Raw genomic sequence first — 22309 nt, 5'->3', positions numbered from 1 at the left:
CATTGATCATAAAACACATGCCCCAATGAACACCAAAGCATAATCAGCACCAGAACAATAAAGAAAGAGGGCCTCATTGTCAGCATTTTTAATGGTCTGTAGAGAAGGGAGGAGAAGAGAATTAAAATCTAATAACCTACCTATTCCATAGCTTGTTTAAGTGTCAGCAATAGAGAATTAGTGGCAATAGTTTATTTTATGTAAGAGGGTGAATCATATCTAACTCATACCAATTTTATCCAGTTTCTTATATGAATTAGAAAGATAGAGCATGCATTAAGCACTTATTATGGGCCAGACACTGTGCTAAGCACAGAGGATACAAACAAGCAAAAAAATCCTACTTCCAGAAGGGAGGGTGGGAACGCTATTTTAAAAACATTATCACCCCCATTTTAATGGAAGAAGACAACATTTAAAAAGAAGCTGGAAAGAGGAGGAGGGGAAAGGGGTACCTTTATGGCAACAACATTCCTAAGGAAATAGGTGGAAAATCCTAGACAGTCAGAAACAAAACTGAGAGTGAAGTGAGTATGCATGGCCTGGGAACCTGACAAAATAGTCACTAGTCAGGTAAGAGGGCTGCAATGTGGAGGCATCTCCAGAGTATTGCGATCAAGCAAACATAAAAATGTAACCAATGTAACCAAACCAAGTTTGATGGAAAACTGTTTGGTTACCAATTTCAATCAGATAGTGAAACCCCCATTTTCGAGCTTGGGCATTTTCACCTTTAGCAGATTCAGGTCAGGGCCTAGGTTGGCAGCGCTAGGTATTAGGAGGGGGCATATCTAAAATACAGGCAACCTGCTCTAAGAAAAGTTAGATCCACAAAACAAAGGTTATTTTTCCCCAGACCACCATCTTCACACAATAAAATATTCTTGTATTAATTAAGAAATTAGTCTGGAGATTTTATAACTATGTTTATTGTCAGTAATGCAATGGCAACTAAACCATCTGGTATAATGTCCAATCAGAAAAAAACCTAGAAAGGAAATATGGTGTAATGGATAGGGAACTGGAATTGAAATAGGAGGGACTGGGTTCAAATTCTACCTCAAACACTTACAAGCTTTATACCCTGAGCAAGTCATATTCTCTTTGTGTTTTGATTTCCACAAATGAAAAGGGAGGGGGAATCAGTGGTTTCTAAAGTTCCTTTTGGCTCTAAATCTATAATCTGGTCATGTAGATGCATTGTACAAATCTATTAGCAATTCTGAAAAGCAAGTGAACATTATCCTTAAAACTGGCAGCATTGTTGCATTATGGGTAGAGGTGTGAAATTATCAAGGTTTGGGGTTTCTTTGAGATACAGATGGATGATATTAGATAAGCTGCTTCTGCTCTAGACTTTCTTCCTTTTACTGTCTGACACTTCACTTTTCTGGAATCTTTTGTTCCTAGAAATTTCCATGCCCTGTGATTGACTGGTAACCGGGAAATCTCTGCCTTTCCCAGTTTCTTCTTGACTAATTAGATGTGGCTATTAGAAACTCTGTCCCTTCCTAGAAAACAGTTGGTCTCTACATAACTTAATGTTGTTCTGGTATGTAGGTTGCCCTAGGATGTTGAATATGTAAAGGACAAAACAAGTTTCTACATTATCAAACTGGTATTTACCAGAGCTTGGGGATAATCTGAATGGCATATTTAGAGGGTAGCTTTTACAGGATCATCAATCCCATTCTTCCTCTAATTGCACCCTGAAGATCCTGTCACAATGCTCATCTGGTTATTGAGACAGTGTATACTTCTTTCCAGAACCCTTCTTTTTTGCCCCTATTTCCTTATGTTCCTGGATGTCTCACATTATGCCTTGTGCCATCCCTTACATGAGTTAAGTTGGGTTCTATAACAGTCTTATTACTTTTAATATCCTAGTATCCCTGGCTGGGCTACCTCTTGTGAGACCCTGAATCCCAAAGTAGCTGAAATGGACAGCTTAAGAATTGATAGTACCAAGCACAGGCCTTGACCATAGAGAGTTGATGTTGTAGATGTATATATTGTTTCTTTGACGTGTATGTGTGCATAAATTTGTTGAGTGTTTATATTCTTTATGAATGCTTATTCTCTTCCTCCCCCCAATCCCATTTCTAAGTAAGTTTGTTTTTCTTTGCTCATTTGTGAAAGCAAATATATAACAATTATACAAATTGTAACAGCTCTTTACAAATAAAAGATTCATTTGTACTTCATAGGAAAAGTCCAATGGCGGGGGTGGGATGGGGGGGTGGGGACTGCATCTACAAAACTGAGCTTGAAGGAAGGTAGGTCCTGATGATTAGGTAACTTTTTATTTTTCTTTAAGCTTTAAAATATCTAGTGAGATTAAGTGGTTAATGATAGTGGCAAGTTTTCCAACAGTTAATGAGTGCTAATGTGGGATTTATAATAATTATATTTCTTTTTTTGATTTTTTTTGAGGGAGGGAGAATAAATAAAATGCTCAGTATAACTAACACACAACTGTGCCAAGAGGTTATTCTGTTCTGTGAAATGAGAGTTAACAATCTACCTATTCCTTTATTTATTAAAAAAAAATTAGAAAAAAATCTTAGTAACAAATGTTATGAAACTTTTGGATGGAGATTAAGTTGTTTTAAAAGGGATTGTGGGAAAAGGTTAAGAGTATCTCCTTCAATCGATGCCTGCAATACAGGTAGATGAACTTTTTTAATATGTAATTGAACTTTCTAAATGACACACAATTCATTCACTTGGGTTTCCTTTTAGAGTCCTTTAAGTTTTAGCTCTTGTTACAAGACCCCTTAGTGAAATGAATTTGTCTGTATGGTATATATTTGTGTGATTATATCCAAGCATAGTCATTTTCAGGGTAAAAATTCTAATGTAGATTTATTTCAGAAGACTGTGCTTAAGGATAATAAGTATATTCAACCAATAATTTCACAAAACAGAGTCGTTTTACCTTTGTTAACAAGACACAGAAGACTGTACTGATAAAGGGAGATGAAATTAAAGTGAATAATGAGACATACATTTTGGGGCATGGCCAATGCAGGAATTTTTTTTCTTGACTATGTGTGCGTATGTACACACATGTATGTGTTTTAAAAACTGAGTCCCCCTCTTTCATCCAAGCTGGAAGTGTAGGGAATACAGGGGATACTCATAGGTATGGCCCTGCTATGATCCCAAAGGAACTTTGACCTGTTCAGTTTCTGAGTGAAATTGAGTTTCTGACCTGGGCTGGTTTGTCCCTCCTTAGGTAACCTGGCATTAGCTTACCCCCATTCTCCCTTTGGAAAAAAAGAGAACAGCAACAGAAGAGAGCAGAAGGAAAACTATAAAGAATCACAAATAAGGAGGACGGCTTTGAAAGTTACATGTTGGAGTAAGTATATGCTTCAGAGGAAAAACATGTTCTTCATATTAGCTGCATACAGTTTTATGCAAGACTTGGGGTCTGGATGAATTAAATTTAAATTCTGTCTGAGACACTTACTAGCTTTGTAACACTGGGTAAATTATTTAAACTCTCTCAGTCTTAGTTTCCTCCTCTTTACAGTGGAGGCAATAATAGCACCCACCTTCCAGTGTTTTTGTGAGGATAGAATGAGATAGCACATGTAAAATTTTTTGTAAACTTTAAAGTTATATATATATGTATATATATTTGCTAACTTTTATCATTATTAAGATTATAATTATTATTATTTTTACTTATAAACTTCCCTTGTCCTACAATATATATGTATATATATATACATATATATATATGAAAATATTCATTTTACCTGGTCTTTATTATATTTAGAATTTTAAAAATGAAAAATAAAACCAAAAACAAATAGACATAAAAATGATAGTGGAAAGAGTGTAGCATGAGTAGTCAAGGAGACCCAGATTGGTAGTACAGTTCTTCCATTAATACCTCTGTGATGTTAGAAAGTGACGTTAACTCTCTGGCCCTCAGTTTCCTGCTCTGAGAAAAAAAAGCGGCTTACACTATATGATACTAACAGCTAACATCCTATGCAGAGCAAACATTTTCTGTTTTTATTTCAAAATTGAATATAAAGTTGACAGAACAGAGTAATTTCTGATTATTTGATCCTTACATATGAGTTTATCTTGATTATTAGCTAAATGAAGTAGAATAACTAAAATGCTTTGAAGACAAATTAGAAAGGTACCTAGACGCTGATGCAATTCATGAAGCCTTAGTACTGTCATAAACCATGTAATGTTTTGATTATATTGGTATTGTTATATGAGTGATAAAACTGAAAGATTTGATGTAAAGCTACAGGAGGTTATTTTCTCATTGATTTTTCTAGAGTATTTATTTTTATCAATGTGTTTACAAAGATTTAAGGCATTAGTAATATAAAAAATCCTTTGTGTCTAAATCAGTGTTCAAATCTGTCTCAAATCAGAACTGGCATAAATATATTCCTCTCTAATACCTGTTCAGGATTAATACAGAAAAAAAACGAATGGTTTCCCCTTAGCTTTGAGAGGGCAACGTGCCTTCACATAAAGCATTCTGTGACATGGAATCCCTGGGAACAAGCTATGGGTAGAAAAAGATTAAAAAGGTCTGGGGAATAATCTACCTTGGGGAAACTTTCAGTGGTCTCCAATTTGAAAAAAATACAGAAAGGTACTGAGAAGTTGATCCATGTAGTTCTTATCCTCTAGAGACTTGCAGGGTGCTATGATTTTAACCTGGCATCTTTACAAATAAACATCAAAACCTTAAAATAAACTTTTAAAAAGTAGCAACTTTACAATAAATCTTTTATGTGACCACTATTCTTTTCTAGTAATATCGTGCTAGTATATTTCCATCAGTTCAGTGGGTCATTTCCTTACCACCATGAAAATCAGTGGTTCCATTAATATTCCAGGTATCTCATAGGAATTTTAAAAACTGGGCCAAGCAAATAAAAATACTGGGGTGCCAATAATTTCTTTGTTGAAAGCCTGGTAAAACATCATCGGTTGTCTATGATCATAGGCACACTATACCCTTAAATATCCCCTTTTTTCCCTATGGACTAGATCAAGGCAAAAATATTAAGAAACATCCAAAAGAAGCTATACTTCTACTCCTACCTTTCAGTATAATTTTAACTATGTCTCTTGGCGTTCATGTCCATTCCAGTTCCCCCAATATATCAGTCTATGATATATTAACACTATACACAATTGCTTTATATTGTGGTCCATGTAGCATAGAATTGGACACAAAAAATGAAATTTCTTAAGGTAATTGGGGTTAAGTGACTTGCCTAGGGTCACACAGCTAGTAAGTGTCAAGTGTTTGGTCTGAGGCCAGATTTGAACTCAGGTCCTCCTGACTTCAGGGCCAATGCTCTATCCACTGCTCCACATAGCTGCCCCTAAAAATGAATTTTTTGAAAAGGGACTAAATAACTACACAATTTAGAGTTGTAAGAGACCATAGAAATCATCTAGTCTAATACTCCCATTTTATAGGGATGGAATTTGGTGTCCAGAGAGGTTAAGTGATATGTGCAGGATCACACAGATAAATAATTTAATAGCTCTAGGCTTTGTCTTTAGGTACTATGACTCCCAAACCGCTGTTTTTCCCCAATCAATAACATTTACTTTGATACCTTGAAAGATACAAGATTCAATAATATGAATACTTCTTCCACTAAAGCAGGACACAACCCATGTAAGTCTCCTAATCCTATGTAATTCTTATTCATGTTGTCCCATCCATACTATTTAGAGGCTTGGCCCAACATTCTAATTGTTTTTTAAAATATGTTTGAGTTATCAAGATGTCAGATGGGGTGTCCATCTATTAACTTTTGTTGTACAACATGACCATCCATTTTCCATTCCTTACATACAACCTTAATAATGTTTTTTTTAAGCATCTTGAATCTAAGTCACCCTGGCTATAACCTTCTTCTATCCATCATATTTCATTCCATTGCTCTTGAGAGGCATTGAAGATTCTGATTCTTCTGATACAGTTACATTCTTTGATAAGTAGCCTTATAGCATTATGAGGAGCAAAGAGAAGGGCTCTTGATGTATCATAGAGTCTGGGATTACTGAAAGCATGGAAATCCAACCCGATATTTTTTTTTCCTATTCAGTTGCCACTGACTATTCATCTATAGAACTTATATAGATAAAGCTCTATAATGACAATTCTTTCCTCAAACTTCATATGCCACATTGTAACTTTCTCATTCACTGATCATGTATTATTGTACACTGTAGATATTTTTGTATCTTAACCTGTAGCCTCCATAAAGGTAGGTTTTACTTCAACTTTTTATATTGCCTGGCATGTAGTAGGCACTTAAAATTTTGAGTGAGTTGAAATACATAAAGTGAAATTCTGGGAGGGTTCAAACACTTTAGGGCTAATCTTAGACTTCATTTCAAACTTTATGGAGCCTTGCTTCTTTCCTTAGCTGTTAGGTGAAATGAAGCTGCTTATAAACTTCTAGCAAACAGACCAAAAATAAAATAAACCATGTCCTTAAGGAACTTAAATTTTAATAAAGCACTTACATTCTATTACTTGGTAATGTATTCTGTACATAGAAGGCATTTAATGTTTCATATAAATGAAAATGTGTTGATATGTATATATTTGTATAGATATACACACATATGTGTACACATACAATGCATATATAAATTCTGGCTTCATTTATTCACATACACATATGTGTGTATGTGTATATATACACACACATACATACACACAAAGCTTATGTTTCCTTTAATTCAATATAGTTGGACATAGTATGGAAAAGGAAAGTAAAATAATGGAATAGAAGGGGTAATGAGAAACAGTGGAAAATTTTGATGGACCAGGGGAGGAATACCATACAGGACCTTTAAATTGCCATGGATAATAGTAAATTTATTGACAAATGGCAATATTTTGGATTTGTTTTGTTTTTTTGCCTTTTTTCCTGTACCCCATTACTAATATTTTGCCCTTGCAGTCTCTAAGTACATCGTTTCTTAATTCAAAGAAGATAATTTTGTCAGGAAAGACATGTCATTAAATTGATCATTTGATAATTATGTAGCTATATCTAATGTGTTATTTCCTTATTCTCCTGTTACCTTTTGGTTCTTTGATTTCCTTATTTGAACATTAACATCTATAACTTTCCAAACAATAGAATGTCTTATTTATTATTGGTGAAATACATTAAGTGAAGATTTGCTTATATCTCTAGAATGTTAAATTGAGACAATTATAATTAAATTTATGTATTATTATGCATATCATAGTAATACTTCATAACTGACAACATGAGGTCAGAATTTCCAAAATTCTTCTTACTTAATCCAAGAGACAGATTTTGTTGTGTTGACCTTGGACATCATGAAACTATCTAACATTAGATATGAAATCTCTTTAGGAGAAGTAAGAAGTTCTTTTTTATTTTGAGCAACTATTAGGCAAACATTAAGTCTGAAATATCCAGGTTTTCTATGATAAACATTTCAGTTACAATTTTGAATTCAGGTTATTCATGTATTATATTCAACTTTTACTAAAAAGAACAAAATTTTGTGGAGAAAGACATGTACTTTTTGAGATATGTCCTTTTAGAAAGGAAACATCTTTTTTAGACTTTAAATAGGCATTGTCTCTGAATGGAAAAGCTTTCAAGGATAAGGAGTTTAAAAATTAATTGCTTTGGAAAGTTGTTGAAAAAATGGGATTAGTGCAAAAGAAAAGAATGTCTCATTATTTTTGAATTATATGAATTCTTGATCTCACCTTAAGTTGAATGAAGGAGTTTCTGTGAATGTTTTCCCTTCCTACCCATTTGTTATTATGGAGACAGAATACTTAAAGGGGGAAAAGAGGAATCAATCAAATACCATTTATTAAATTCCTACTACGTTTTGAATGATTTACTAAGAATGGATTCATGATGGGTTAGCTCTTCTTTCTCTTCTTCCCAAGCTTTCCTTTCAAGACTCTATTTATTACTTGTTCTTACCTCCTCACGTTTTAGGGAATAGGACTCATAATTAGAAGTCAGCAATGAAGTGTTAAACTTTGTTTAAAAGAAATAGACACAATAAAGGGTGCATTGTAAGTGTATGTCAGGAGGGAAGGAATTTGCTACATGCCAATAACATGAACACAGACATGGAAATTCACAAACCTGAGAACAGATGGATGTTAGACAGTATTTCATTGAGATTAATGGAAGTGATATTTTTCTGGTAGTATACCACAGATACCATGGTCTGCAGTAGGACATAAATGTTGCTCTTCTAAAAAACATATTACAAATGGGGCACAGAAGTAACATATAGACATCATGGAAGTAAGCTGGCCATTCGCTGAAATTATCTTTCTGCTAAAAGATCATCTGATTCAATCTTAACTTCTCTTTCTGACAATTTTATTTCTTACTTTAGAAGAAATAAAGATAAATAACCAAAAAGGAAGGATCTACTGATGAAGTTGGAACAATAGGAACTTTGAGAGAGAGAGGGATCATATTATTCTAGTGTTCATGATAGGATGAGAATATGGAAAAAGTCAAACATTTATTTTAGATATTAAGCTCCAAGTTTAGGAAAATTACACATATTATTCCAAGACTTTAAAATGAAAGATGGTTCAAGAAGAATAGAATACTTAAAAAAAAATCTACCTATATAATTTTGTATGATCTCTGTGAGGAATTAAAGTGGAAGAGATCTAAAAGTCTTCATTAGAACTCTAAGATGATCTCTATCTTGATCCAAAAATATAGATAAGGCTTTAAAATGTGAAATGTTTGAAAGGCAAGATTGGGAAGTAAAATTCCTAAGAGATACAATCAGTTGTGGAAGCCTACCCAAGGATGAAAATTTAAAGACAGAATCAACCTTTGAAAATGGTAGAGATATCATTGGAGGTATGATCATCACAGCCAATTTAACTGAAGGGGGAGGTTAAAATAGAGCATTCCACAAATTTATATGTAGGACCCAGGCAAAGTCAAAGTTTTTCAGGAAGAATATATACATGTATTAAGGAAGGATAGCTCAAATTTTATGAAGTGCCATAATAAACTGATATTCTGACCAGCTCAAACTTCTGATTGTTAGAGATACTTATATGTGTGATAGGAGGGTCACTAATAATACCTGTGACTTTAATATTTGTTGATGTATGTGCTTAGCTCAGAGCCTGACATTTAATAATGCTTTTTGAATGACTGCATGGCCTCGTCACTGCCTATAGTCAGTTAAAATTGCGATTAGTTCAAATGTTTAGAGGATCATTAGCAAAAAAAAAAAAAATTGAGATAGGCAAATATTTAGACATTCAAAAAGGAAGAAAAAGTTAGATTTTGTTAAATGTAGACCAGTCAGCTTGATGACTAGCCTCAGAAAAATTCATTCATTCCATTAAATTATTTCATTTTAAGAACATTTATCTTGCAACTGCTTTGTACAGAATATGTATTAGGAAAGGAGGGAGATATATTTAAACAATATAGATGTTCCACACATTATGGAATGTATTAAATGTATTATAGATGCATGATTAGAAAGGAAAGTCAAGATCATTGGGATACATATATATATATATGATATGGTATATGAATATATAACTTTTATAATAAAAGGTAACTAAGAAAAAGTCAAACCACACTAAGCAAGTTTTTTTCACATGGTTACTAGACTAGTAGATCAGGAGAATACCATCTGCATTTTATCTAAATTTTAATAAAGTAGTTAACAAAATCACTTCTGGTGTTTTTATTTAAAAGATGGACAAATATGTGATGAATGATCATATGATGAGTTGTATTATTGCCCGTTTGAACTCTCATAGTCCAAACTGTTGATTAATGGATCTATGACTACATGAAGAATGGGTTACATAAATTTATTTTTGATCTAGTTCTGTTAAATGTTTTTATCAATAGTTTGGATTAAATTGAAGAAAATATATTTCCTTCAGATTTTTGGGTGGTATAAAACTGGGTGGATTCATGAATACATGGGTTAAAAGAATCAGAATTTAGACAGATATAGATATGTTGAGATAATGGACTGAACTTAACATGATGAGATTTAATAATGACAACTGTGATGCTTTGCAACTAGGTTTTTTTTTTAAATCAGGTGCACGAGTATAGGATATCAGATATCTGGCTTAATTTCAATTCATGTGAAGAAATCCTGGGGGTTTTCGTTGGCAGCTAGTTCAGTAGGTGTTTAAAGGTGATGTGGATGCCAAAAAGATAATGTAATCTTAGGTTATTTAAATGTTAATTGTTGATCACAGAACAAGATAGGAAATTCCCTCATTATTCTCTTACATCTGGAGGTTTGGGGATTAGTTTTGGTACCTACTTTGTAAGATGTCCATTGACAAACTAGAATCCTTTCATAAAAATTTGAAAAATATTATGAGATGGAAAATTTTTTCATGTAAGGACAACCTGAAGAAACTGGAGATATTTAACCTGGAGAAGCACAGAAACAGGGAAGATGTTTTCCTGGGATCCCTGTTTTCAAATATTTGAAGGGTTATATTGTGAAAGATGGTTGAAACTTTTTCTGGGTATCTCCAGAGGGAAGAAACAGAATTAGGAGGTTTATGGGATCACTTGTATGAAGGCAGATTTAGGCTAAATATTAGGACCAATTTTTTTATTAACTGAAAAGGTCCGTAAGTGGAATGAAATGTCCAATGAGGTGATCAGATAATCCTATTACTTGCATAATTAAGCAATGTTTGGATGAGTGTTGATAAGGAATATGTAGAAATAATTCATATATTGGACAGAGTAGAATACTATAACCCTAACATTCAAAACTGCATGACTAAGATGGTAGAAAAGAAGAAAATAAATGGTTCTCACTGTAACTAGTTATCAACAGTGACTATATCTCCTTCACACTGCAAGCTGATAGCAAAATTGTGAAGTAAAGGCCTACCTTGAATTATTTTATGGGAAAGGAAAGAGATAAATTGAAGAATAAGGGGAAAAGAAAGATGGGAAAAGTTATAGAATATAAGGGCACAAAGAAAGTAAAATAAAGACTCTGAATGGATTTACATGGACTCAGAAAAGGTCAATGAAGGCAAATTCACCAAAGAACAAAAGAAAACCCCAAACTATACCCCTTCTTGTCCATACAACTTCAAGTACTAGTTATATGTCTAATAAATTTCTAATTTGGTAGTACATGTTTAAAATACTATTTCAGAATATAACCACTTAGGGGTCAAGAATGTATTCTAAAATGTGCCACTTCTGTCATTCAGAAACTTTTGTGCCATTAACAGAAACAGGTCATGTTTCAAGACAAAGCAAAAGTCTTGCATCTATGGAATTCCACATTATTTGGTATTGTTAATATATCACTTCATAATATTTGTTGAAATGATATGGCAAAAAAATGGATATGACCTCTCCAATATTATCATTAGTCTATCAAACATTAACATATTAAAAGTTGAAGTGCCAGGAAAATAACAATATGAAATATGAATGCAAAACAGTGCTTATCTTGGGCATAAGGTCAACATCTTAGAACTTATGTCACATATTTGAAAAATGTCAACAGAGATCTCCAGAATATTAAAATCAACAGGTTCATATCTCCTCAGGTCATAACTTTACCCTTTGTACTGCCAACTATGGAAATAGTTAGAAACACACAAATCATAAATATGCGATTGCATGGAAAACAAAAACAAGTATATAATTTAAGTATCTTTCAAGTCCAAACTGACAGTGCAGATAGTAGTACATGGTTAAATTCAATGTCTCATTCTTGAGGTAGTAAGGGCAGGGAGGAGAATGGGGGCAATCTTGGTGACACTTTAAAAGCAATCATTATTTTATGTTATTAGAAAGCCAAATATTTTAAACAGTTTCTTTAAAACAAACTTGTTCATAGACAAAAAAACTACCTCCACCTTCAAAACATTTTTAATATTAGAACAATTAATACACGGAACATGTTTATTGATTGATTGATTGATTGATTGGCTCACACCAGATCCATTGTAATTGAATTTGGAAATTCAGGTGCTAAACCAACCTTTATAAACCATTATTGAATATTTCCATTTTTTTTTGTTTTATGTTGTTTTGTCTATGACCTATACCAATGCTTTCCATTGGTACAGGAAATGCCTGGTGAGGATATTTTCTCTATCAATGCAGTTTAGCAACTGTTATGCAACTCAGGGTCTTAGAAAGTTTCGTAAAGCACTGAGAGATAAATTTACTTCCCCATAGTTACCTAACTAATATGTAAAAGATAAGATTAAAATCCAGGTCTTTTTGACACTGAAGCCAGATATCTATTCACTATACAACACCATCTCTAATAATTATATACATTAAATATATTTTGCATAACATAATATATAATGCACAATTACATATTTCATATATATACATTAATAATATATAACTATAAAGTTAAACAATAGTCCACAAACAGCTAATATTCTTCCCAAGATTGCATAGCAAAGTAGTTTTAGAAAGTAGTTTTCCTTATTTGACAGCATATGACTGAAGAGAGGACTAGAAATTTCACTTTAAATTGAAATATTCTATTAGAGCTGAAGCAGTCATGAAAATTTAAATATTCATCTTTATGCATTGAATAGAATTAGGTTAAAAAACTGCTTTATATATACTGGTGCTGTTTATGACTACAAGTTATGAAAGATTCCAGTTGATAAAGAGTTAAAAGTGAGACTCACTCAGGGAAATTGAGAAGCACAGGCTAGGTGTATGAGTACACCCTAATATGCAATACACAAAGCACTACTAACAAAGAAGAACCAGATTTTTAAAAGTCATTGAAGGAATATATGATCAAAAAAGAGGAATTTAATGTGGCAAACACAAAGATTACCAATGGACAACATGTTTTCCCCATTGGTATTGTTGTGATATTAAGGGAGACTGAGGAAGACCACTGTATCTCCTCTGGTGAACTTATGGGAGGATATGAACAAAACCTATCTAGGATGGGAAGGCAAAAATGGATTGTAATATGCTAAATCAGAGGGAATATTCACATTGATTAAATCAAAGATCCATTTAAGTATTCTAAGTATTATATGTGAACACTATTTTTACATGACTTATTTTGAGGAAAGCTGTTGGCCTTAGAAAGTAGTTTAAGGGACAGACTGAAATGTTTGTAATGCTGAGGTCTACACAAAAGATAAAAGGAGTTATTTGACTAGAGATAATAACTGAACCTATGGGAGTTGGTGAAGTCACTAAGTAAGAGATCTTATCAGCTGAATCACTGTTATTTATGATGATGTTAATAAATAAATATTTGTTGAGGAAACGAACTAGATAAAAATTAAAGAATTGTTCACCCAGACACTTCCATGAGGCTAGAAGGACATAATTAATATACCCTTTTGTGAAAAGGGGGAGGACTGAACTTAAATAGGACAGAAAGGCTGGTTTTCATTGGTACATTAGTATTTTTCTTTAATACAACACACTAGTCAACCTGAAGCACACTTATCAAAGTAGACAGAAATGAACAAAATTATGAAATTCTGTAGCATGGAATGCTTAATAGGAAAGTTTTTGATTTTTAAGAAATGAAGAAGTCTCCCATACCATGTCCCCCTTTTTCTAGATGAGATTTGCTGCTGAATATAACATCATGAAGCTTGGAAGGATAACTTAATATGCAGGTTGTTATAAATTACATGCAAAGCCCACCCTTGGTATAACATTGTCTACTGGGTCATGTTGTCTCTATTTAACTAAGCACATGAATTTTAATTAAGGATGAAATAGCATAATTTTTTTTATCCTGAAAAATGTCTTGAACATAGAGAATCTTGTTTTTCATTTTTTAAAAGGAAATACTTATCTTTAAGTTTATTTATTTGGGAATGTGTTATCCTTGCTTGCTAATTGAAGTGATGATTATCCAAGGAATATTCTCAAGATGTTTTTTGCTTCAAATTTAATTCTGAATTCCCACTTTCTAACTCCAGCTGCACGTTAAGATGAATGTATTTTAAAGAAAAATCAACTTTTAAGTGAATGTGTATTGTTCATCGTGTATTATCTTAACATCTACACCATGATTCTATTATTTCAGCACTATTTATTTCTAGTCACTAGATAAAAACAGAATGAAGTGAAATATGAAAATTTGGGGATTAATCAAGTTATAGATTAAATGGGGAAAGGCAAATATATCAACTACTGAACATTATCTTCTCCATCATTGTAACGCTAGTTTGACTTTTGGCTGAATTTTCCAGCATGTAGGGCAGTTGGCATCACTAATCTCTGCTACCTGCAAAGCAAAGATAAAATATAAGATGGCAAAAAGTACAGGAGACTCATCATCCAATCTCCTCTGTCATTGACATGACCTTTCAATTACTCAGGTGCAGTTGTTATATTTCAAACTTACTGCTATAGACAGTACTTACATTTTTTCAATATGTTTCAGATTTAGAAGAAAATCACTGTGCTAAGTTTGGGGGAAAGCATTTTTAGTGACTATACAAAAAGGTCATCACAAGAGTAAATAGAAATATTTTCAGAGTTATTGTAGGTTTGTTAAAATGCCAAGCATTTGGTTTCTTTAGAAAAGATAGACTGAATCTGAAGCATATTCACTTAAAAATCTCTCCCTAGAGTAAAGAAGAAATTGCTCAAAATATAATTCAAAACAAACAGACAAACAAAAAAACGAAAACAAACTGAAAACACTCTATGAAGGGCTGCTTTCTGTCCTTCAAAGATTTCAAGGCCATATGTTCAGTCATGATACAGAGAGCCAAGAGAAACAGAAATGCCCTTTCAGTTTGACATTTAGAATTCTGCTGATAAAGGAAGTGTATTAAAACTTACCTCTATCTGTGTCGTACAGGAAAACAAAACAGTTCCACTCATAGTGATCCAACAAACTCAAGAGTGCCCCTCGGAGAGAAGGTCTCAGTTGCAGCACAAACTGACTCTCCCCCTCAGTAGGGAAACTGGGTGTGATGAGGGAGATGTGTAAGGCGCTGCAGAATGAGGTCAAAGTATGTACTGACCTCTTATCATAGAGTCCAAAAATTGCAAAAACTCCTCGAGAGTACTGGGAACAAACTAAAACAAAGAGGAAAAAATACAATTAGCATATATTCTAAACTTATTTATTATAATGCTAATGAATTATGGAAATGTTAGTCATATCACAGTAAAGTGAAATTACAAAGTAACTGAATAAATCTCAATCCTTGTATAGATCTACTTGGGACAATCAAAGGTATAACCTGAAAAACTATATTTTCTTATTTTAACTGTCCCATCTTCTTTCTTTTGGCTCTCATTTCTTTTTCATCTCTTTTGTCTTCAGTTTTTTTTTTTATGAAATAACATTAACACAGCCTTCAAATAATCAATCAGTCAGCCTGTTTCTAGCACCATGGGCAATACTGAGAGGAAAACAAAAAACAGAAGATATGCTCACTGTTCCTAAGGAGCTTACAACTTAGTTGAAGATGAGACTAGCACAATGAAAGTATCAGAACATTAATAGATGCTTTTTGAAATTAACTAGTTAACAACCTATGGAAACCTCTAATATCCAAATCCTACAGAAGCTATAGAATCACAAGATTTACTTATCAGAATGAAATAGTCTAGAAACAACTTTGTTATTGTTATTGTAATTTATGTTGTTGTTGTTTATCCTTCATTTTTAAAGAAGATTGATGACATCATGATGGGTGATGTCTTGACTTGTGCATGAATTGGATTTAAGTGAGGCAGATCTAAGTTGTGCAAAGTTATCAGCCTCACTCTTTCTTCCAGAGTCACCTAAATCCAGTGGCAAGAGAAAGGTCGAGATGGTTGGCAATGGCCTGGGATACAGTGAAAGACTTCGGCATCCTCAATGTCTGACCAAGCTCTAAGCACTCCACAGTGCCTGCTCCAGCCGTCTTCATGGATATTGGAACAAATTGCCCTCATTCACTCATTCTGCCAGGGGAAGTCTTCATATGCTTGAGGTAGACATCCCCCTAACTCGCTGATGCTTTTGAGGCCTAATTGGTTACCCTCAACCAGGTTTAGCCCATCTGCTGAGACGGTTTTAGCAGGGTGTGGCTGCTGTGCATGCTACAGATTCCTGGAGCCACAGGTGAGAGTTGGGTGACAGGTAGACACCAAAGGTGGATGAGCAGCAAACCTGAAAATGGTTTGGCAAGTCTTCATACCAGAAGTATTAGTCCTTCCTTAACATCTCAAACCTGTGATGGAAAATTTGCTAGATCAGCAAAGATGCCTGAATTTGAGTCCTTGTTCTGCCATTCATTTCCTGTTTGACCTTGAGGAGGTCACTTCTCCTTTCTGAGTCTACAGAATGATGGGGATGGACTGGATAATCTCTATGGACCCTTTTAACTCTAGCATTTTATGATTCTATGACTTTCTTATGATTCTAATTTGAATCTTCCATTTAATTGAATTACCCTTCCTCCTAGACAGTAGATATGACCTTTCCTAATTCTGAAATCAGATTTACTACTGAGCATAAATTCTTAATGGCCTAGCAGTAGTAACACTATTTTAAAAAAGGGTTTTCATTTTGCCAGTGGAGGCTGGCAGTAGTATCTGGAAGTCATTGCTGGAATATCTGTAATTCTTAATCAAAATACTGGGAAGTTAAGTGCTTTCTGGTAAGCATATGTATTCTAAACCTATTAAGTTCTTGTACTTTGAAATAGTTTCTATGAGGTATCAATAGGAATCAATGTAGCAAATTGATACATTGCCAGACCTTATTGTTCTTTCAATATGTTTGTTATCCCTCCCTGGCATTTGGTTTATATAAATGAAAGAGAAACTTATCTCAATCCCCATGTTTACTGATATTTCCGTAACTGCGTGAGAGGATATGAGGATTAAAATAAATGACAATACAACAATAAATAACATCTATTAATTGCCTGCTGTGTATAGTGCCCTGTTATGTACTGATGGAGATACAAAGAATTTTCAGTTCAACAAGAAGAGAAGAGTAACGTAAAGAACTAGCATGCATAGCATTATATGGTGTTGATTAGAGTTACAAAGTAATGTTCTATGTGAGTTTTGAGAGCAGGATTATTAATAACCTGGAGGGAGTAGGATTTGAATTGGCTCTGAGGGAATAGGCAGAATTTCAAAAGTCAAAGACTGAGAAGAAAATTCCAAGCAAACAGAACAATATGATCAAAGTAACGGGGGCATAAATGTACAGTGTGTATTCAGGAGGCTTAGAGTTGTACAGTTTGGCTGGACCATAGCATTATTGACATAAAACAAGAATCGTAGGGTGGCACCAGGTGGTTTTAAGTCTTGAATGCCAGGCAAAAAAGTTCTAACTTTATTTGGAGTTATTTATCATATCACTCTTTTGTTCAATAAATATATTTGTGAGGTGATAAGGAACAATGATGATTTTTGAGCAGAATAATTACATTTCCAGGTCTGGGCATGAAAAAAAATACTCTAGATGTGATAAGAGGAGTGAATGAGTATGGACAGTAAAACCTGTAAGAAAGTAAGTATAACAGTGTATGCACATTGGTCATAAAGACCTGATAGTTGGAAAAACAGGGGAGCACAAAAGAGATATTGTGGAAATAGATGTGAGAGAAGTTGTGAATATACCCCCAAGGCTCTGTCTGGGCCCCCTTCTCCTACATTTGCTTTCCATGCTGATGATTTTCAAATCTCCTTATTTAGTTCTAACCTCTCTGCTGACCTCCACTCTCTAATCTCCTACTGTCTATTAGATATCTCAAACTAGATGTCCTCTAGATATCTTAAACTCAACATTTCTAAAACTGAACTCATTATACAAGATTTCTCCCCAAACCTTCCCCCTTTACAAACTTCCTTATTATTGTCAAGTATTTCATCATCCTTCTTGTTACTCAAGCTCACAACCTAGGTGTCATCCTTGACAACTCACTTTCTCTCACTCCCCAAATCCCATCACTTGCCAAGGCCTGTCAATGTTACTTTGATAACATTTCTGACATATACCCCTCTTCTCATCTAAAACTGTTACCCTGCCCTGGTGCAGGTCCTCATCACCTCATATGTAGACTATTGCAATATTCTGTTGGCTGGTCTCTTCATCACAAGTTTTTCCCTGACTCCAGTCTGTCCTCCACTCAATCATCAAAATTATCATCCTGAGTGCAGGTCTGATCATGTTATCTCCCTACTCAGTAACACCGAACTCCTGGGCATTAAAATGAAATACCATTGTTTTAAGCCTGGGGAAAGAAGCAAGCAAACATAGAGTAGGGGAAATTATAAGAATGTTATATATCCCCTTCAGAATTTAAATATACTTTTGCCATAAGGTCTATGTACCCAACTTAAGTCATCATATCTTTGCTGCTCTTTGAAAACACAACCTATTAATGTGTATATTTCCCAAGTATGTGTATATAAACATTATGTGTGTATAAGATGTATATGTTTGAACATAAAATGTTTCTCATTTATGTATCTGGATTAACTCTAATTTCATAATACTGGACGATGTAACTGGTCCTCTCTCCTCCCATCTCCTATCTACTTCCATTTTTAATTCACCTGTTTTTATTTCTCTATCTGATTTGTTTCTACACTCACATGCCAAGCTGATTCTCATGGTTTAGATTTGTCTTCAAAATCTCCTACTTTTGGGAAGTTTGGAAACTTCTCTAGGACCTAGCTTGTGGCTGCTTTTCATCCAATTCAGTTTTTTCTATATGAACTTTCCATTCTGTTGCTACAGTCTTGGAGCACAAACTGCTTTTTATTTTAGTCCTGCCTATCTTTATATCACAGGTTGGTTGTAAAATTATTTTTATTTTTGTGTTGGTATAGCATTGTTTAGGTTTAGGGTAGCCAAGTGGCACAGTGGATAGAGTGCCAGGTCTGGAAGCAAAAAGACTTATCTTCTGGAATTCGAATATGGCCTTAGATATTTACTAGATGTATGATTTTGGGAAAGTCATTTAACCCTGTTTGTCTCAGTTCCTCATCTGTAAAAATTAGCTTGAGAAGGAAATGGCAAACTACTCCAATACCTTTGACAAGAAAACCTCAAATAGGGTCATGAAGAGTCAGAAAAGACTGAAACAACTGAACAACAACAAATAAACATATGTATGTATGTATGTATGTGTATACATATATATATGTTTGTGTGTGATCAATTTTCTTGTTCTTCAATGAGATTACTTGGAAATTGTTAAGTAAATAAACACATAAAATTAACACATGCCACTAATCCATTCATCTTTCACCTAGAAGTGTTGATTGACTAAATATGTCAATCATATTTTGTTACATAATTTATAATAATTTATAGCACTACATTCAAGACAACTAAATTCAAGAAATATTTTATTAATTGCCAATATATGCAAGGAAGTATTCTAAGTAGAGGGATTATAAAGACAAAAATAAAATAATCCATTCTGTCAAGGAGTTTACACTATACTGAAGTGCCCTATATATCACAGAATGAACAACTTTTATAACTTTTGCCAAGTCACCCTGGGCCTCAATTTTCATAAAAAATATAATGATGAGGTTGTGCTACATGGTGTCTGAGGTTTCTTCTAGCCCTATATTTACAATCATATGAAAACAACTGCAATACTTGAATTTAGTGTTTCCAAAAGTAGGAGTCATGAAACCCAGGGCAGACAAAGAACTTAAAAAAATGAGAACCATAGTTCCAATTTGTCCATTTGATAGCATCTTCACAAATGATTCTCTATGGTATGTCACTTAATAATTTTCCCTTCTTGCCATAGTACATCTTCCTGGAGATCAAACAGAAATCCAAAAATAGAGGAAACTTCATTAGTACATAACACTTTTGTTTTCACTTTTAAAAATCAAACAATAATTATTAAGTATATACTATTTGCAGAGGGAAGCAGAATGATATTGGGGCTTATCTGACCTTGAAGCCAGGAAGACCTGGGTTCAAATATTAACTCTAACACATACTGGCTGTATGACCCTGTTCAAGTCACTTAACTTTCAATGCTCTGACAACTCTCTAAACTATAAGGTGAAGGAGAGTCTTCATTGGTAGAGTCAGCTTTCGCCCCAGGGACTTCCCTAAATCAATGAAATCATAGGTCTAGTTCTTATCTCCAACCCATTCCCTAAACTCTTTCTGTATTCAGAACATTGTGCTAAGTTGTCATGAAATTTAGGAAGCTATTAAGACATTGTCTAGAAAGATGTAGTCTATACCATGGTAACATTTTGTAGGCTCACAAGTGGTTGTGGAAAACTGAGATCCATATTTATCTATAAATTTACCTTCTATGTGCTTAACACATAGTAAGTGCTCAGCGTATTTGTTGAGTTCAACATCTCTTTGACAGAGACTGATATGCAAAACTAAGAATCTGTCAGTTGAAGAATGTTGTGGAACACAAGGTATAGATGGTCCCTAGGTTCCTTGCCTTAGCTAAGAGTAAGGAAATGGCATAAAGCCAAAAACAATTTTACTTTCCTCCCAATTTTTGATCTCATTTTCATTCCTTTACCCCTTCTATTGCTTTGTAAATATGTAGTACATATCCTCTCTGATCTTAGCTGATACCACTTCCTCAATGTGGTTCCCACTGTAACTTCAAAATTCTCCAACTGAGATAAATATCTATTGGATTAAAAGACTACACTTTTCACTTTATGAACCAAATTTCTGTGATATATCTAAATGTATCAAAATATATTTTTTATCTGAATGGAACAATACATCTTTCTGTGGTTGAATGCCCATAGAAGAACTTTCTATAATTTTCTTAGGGCTGAATGATATCTATGTTAACAATTTTACTTTTTATCAAACAGTATGTAATTTTAAAGATGGATAGTTCCTTAGTATTTAATAAAACACTGTCATTTAATAGATAAAGAAGCAGAGACTCAGAAAGATAAAGTAACTTATCCACATAGTCCCCTTTTCCAGAGAATGACAAGAGTTGGGGGTAGGAGAACATGAAGCCTCTGGCACTTTGGTCTGTAACTGATTGTGACTAGAGGAAGAGTAGAGATCTCAGGGTGGGAGTGAGAGACTGGGAAGCACTGAGAAACAGAAGTTTCTGCAGATCAAGATACCTGTACCTCATATACTCTGCCTCATCTCCCTACTCTTGCTAGTATCTGGAACAGGAGGTTACAGTCAGGATGAAATATCTTTTTTTAATTTGGGCTGTCTCTTTGTTTTGAATTTTTATTTTTTTCAATGAATGAAAAAACATTTATTAAATATAAATGTCAAAGCATTTGGATGTTTGTTTGAATATTGAATCATTTATTACATATCTGACAGTATAGGCAGAGACCTAGAGAGAAATATCGAGAAAAAGAAACAGAGAAAAAAAGAGACAGAAATGGAAAGAATATTTTAAATAGTTTAACATAACAGCCACACAGTACAAAGTGATGAACAGATACATGTATTTATTTTGCAGATCAAACATTCAGCATTTCTCACTAAAATGGGAATATTGAAGAAGAATAACTGATATAATAGTTAGCATTTGTATCACACTTTAAGGTTTGCAAAGAGCTTTATAAATGTTATCTCATTTTATCTTCCTAACAACCTTGTGAAGTAGATATTTTTGTTATTATTATTACTATTAATATCCCCATTTTACAGATGAAAAAACTGAAGTAGGCAGAGGTTAAATGATTTGTCTAAGATCACACAGCTAGTAAGTGTCTGAGGCCAAATCAGAGCTCAGGTCTTCCTGTCTAGGGCCAAAGTCCTGTATACTACTGCATCACCTACTTGCCCCTATGTGCTAAAACAGATCACTTTAGAGAAGGATCAATTATTTAAATTTCCAGACTGAACAGGACAAAAAAAAAAACTTTTCCTTTGGGCTAACTACATGTCCAAAATAGCTATTTTCTCTCATGGCAGGGATTAGGCAGAACTCAGTGTTATGTGTATTGCTTAGAATATTTTCCTTCTGCAAATTCAACAAAGTCAATGGAGTCAGCATTTATTGTCTCCTATGCATAAGGCACTGCTGTGTTCTCACAGAATTTATAATCTCCTACGAATTCTGGTTTACAATAAATCTCAACATAATAATTAAAAACAGAATAGTTTTTTAATATTGCTCTGATATAATTTCTTTTAATTTTTTTCATTATTGCTATTAAACTATCATAAAATTCACGTCTTTACTACCTTTTATACTTAATTTGCTAGACATTCTGGTGAATAGGGCATATCAAAATAATATTTAATATAAAAATGTTGTAGAAAT

The 22309-nt window shown here is 33.7% G+C and overlaps 1 protein-coding gene across 3 annotated transcripts in view; it reads right to left on the bottom strand.

Moving 5' to 3' along the window:
- The window catches only part of GRIA4 (glutamate ionotropic receptor AMPA type subunit 4), a 467849-nt gene that overhangs the window by 260530 nt on the left and 185010 nt on the right, over nt 1-22309 (bottom strand). For all 3 annotated transcript variants that reach the window (XM_027849547.1, XM_027849546.1, XM_027849549.1), the window contains exon 3: nt 14877-15116. In XM_027849547.1, the coding sequence (XP_027705348.1) occupies nt 14877-15116 (240 nt within the window). The remainder of the gene's footprint in view (nt 1-14876; nt 15117-22309) is intronic.

This window comes from Vombatus ursinus, unplaced genomic scaffold (genome assembly GCF_900497805.2).
Source record: "Vombatus ursinus unplaced genomic scaffold, bare-nosed wombat genome assembly UNPS02007612.1, whole genome shotgun sequence".
NCBI lineage: Eukaryota > Metazoa > Chordata > Mammalia > Diprotodontia > Vombatidae > Vombatus > Vombatus ursinus.
This window is presented reverse-complemented; position numbering and strand designations above follow the sequence as displayed.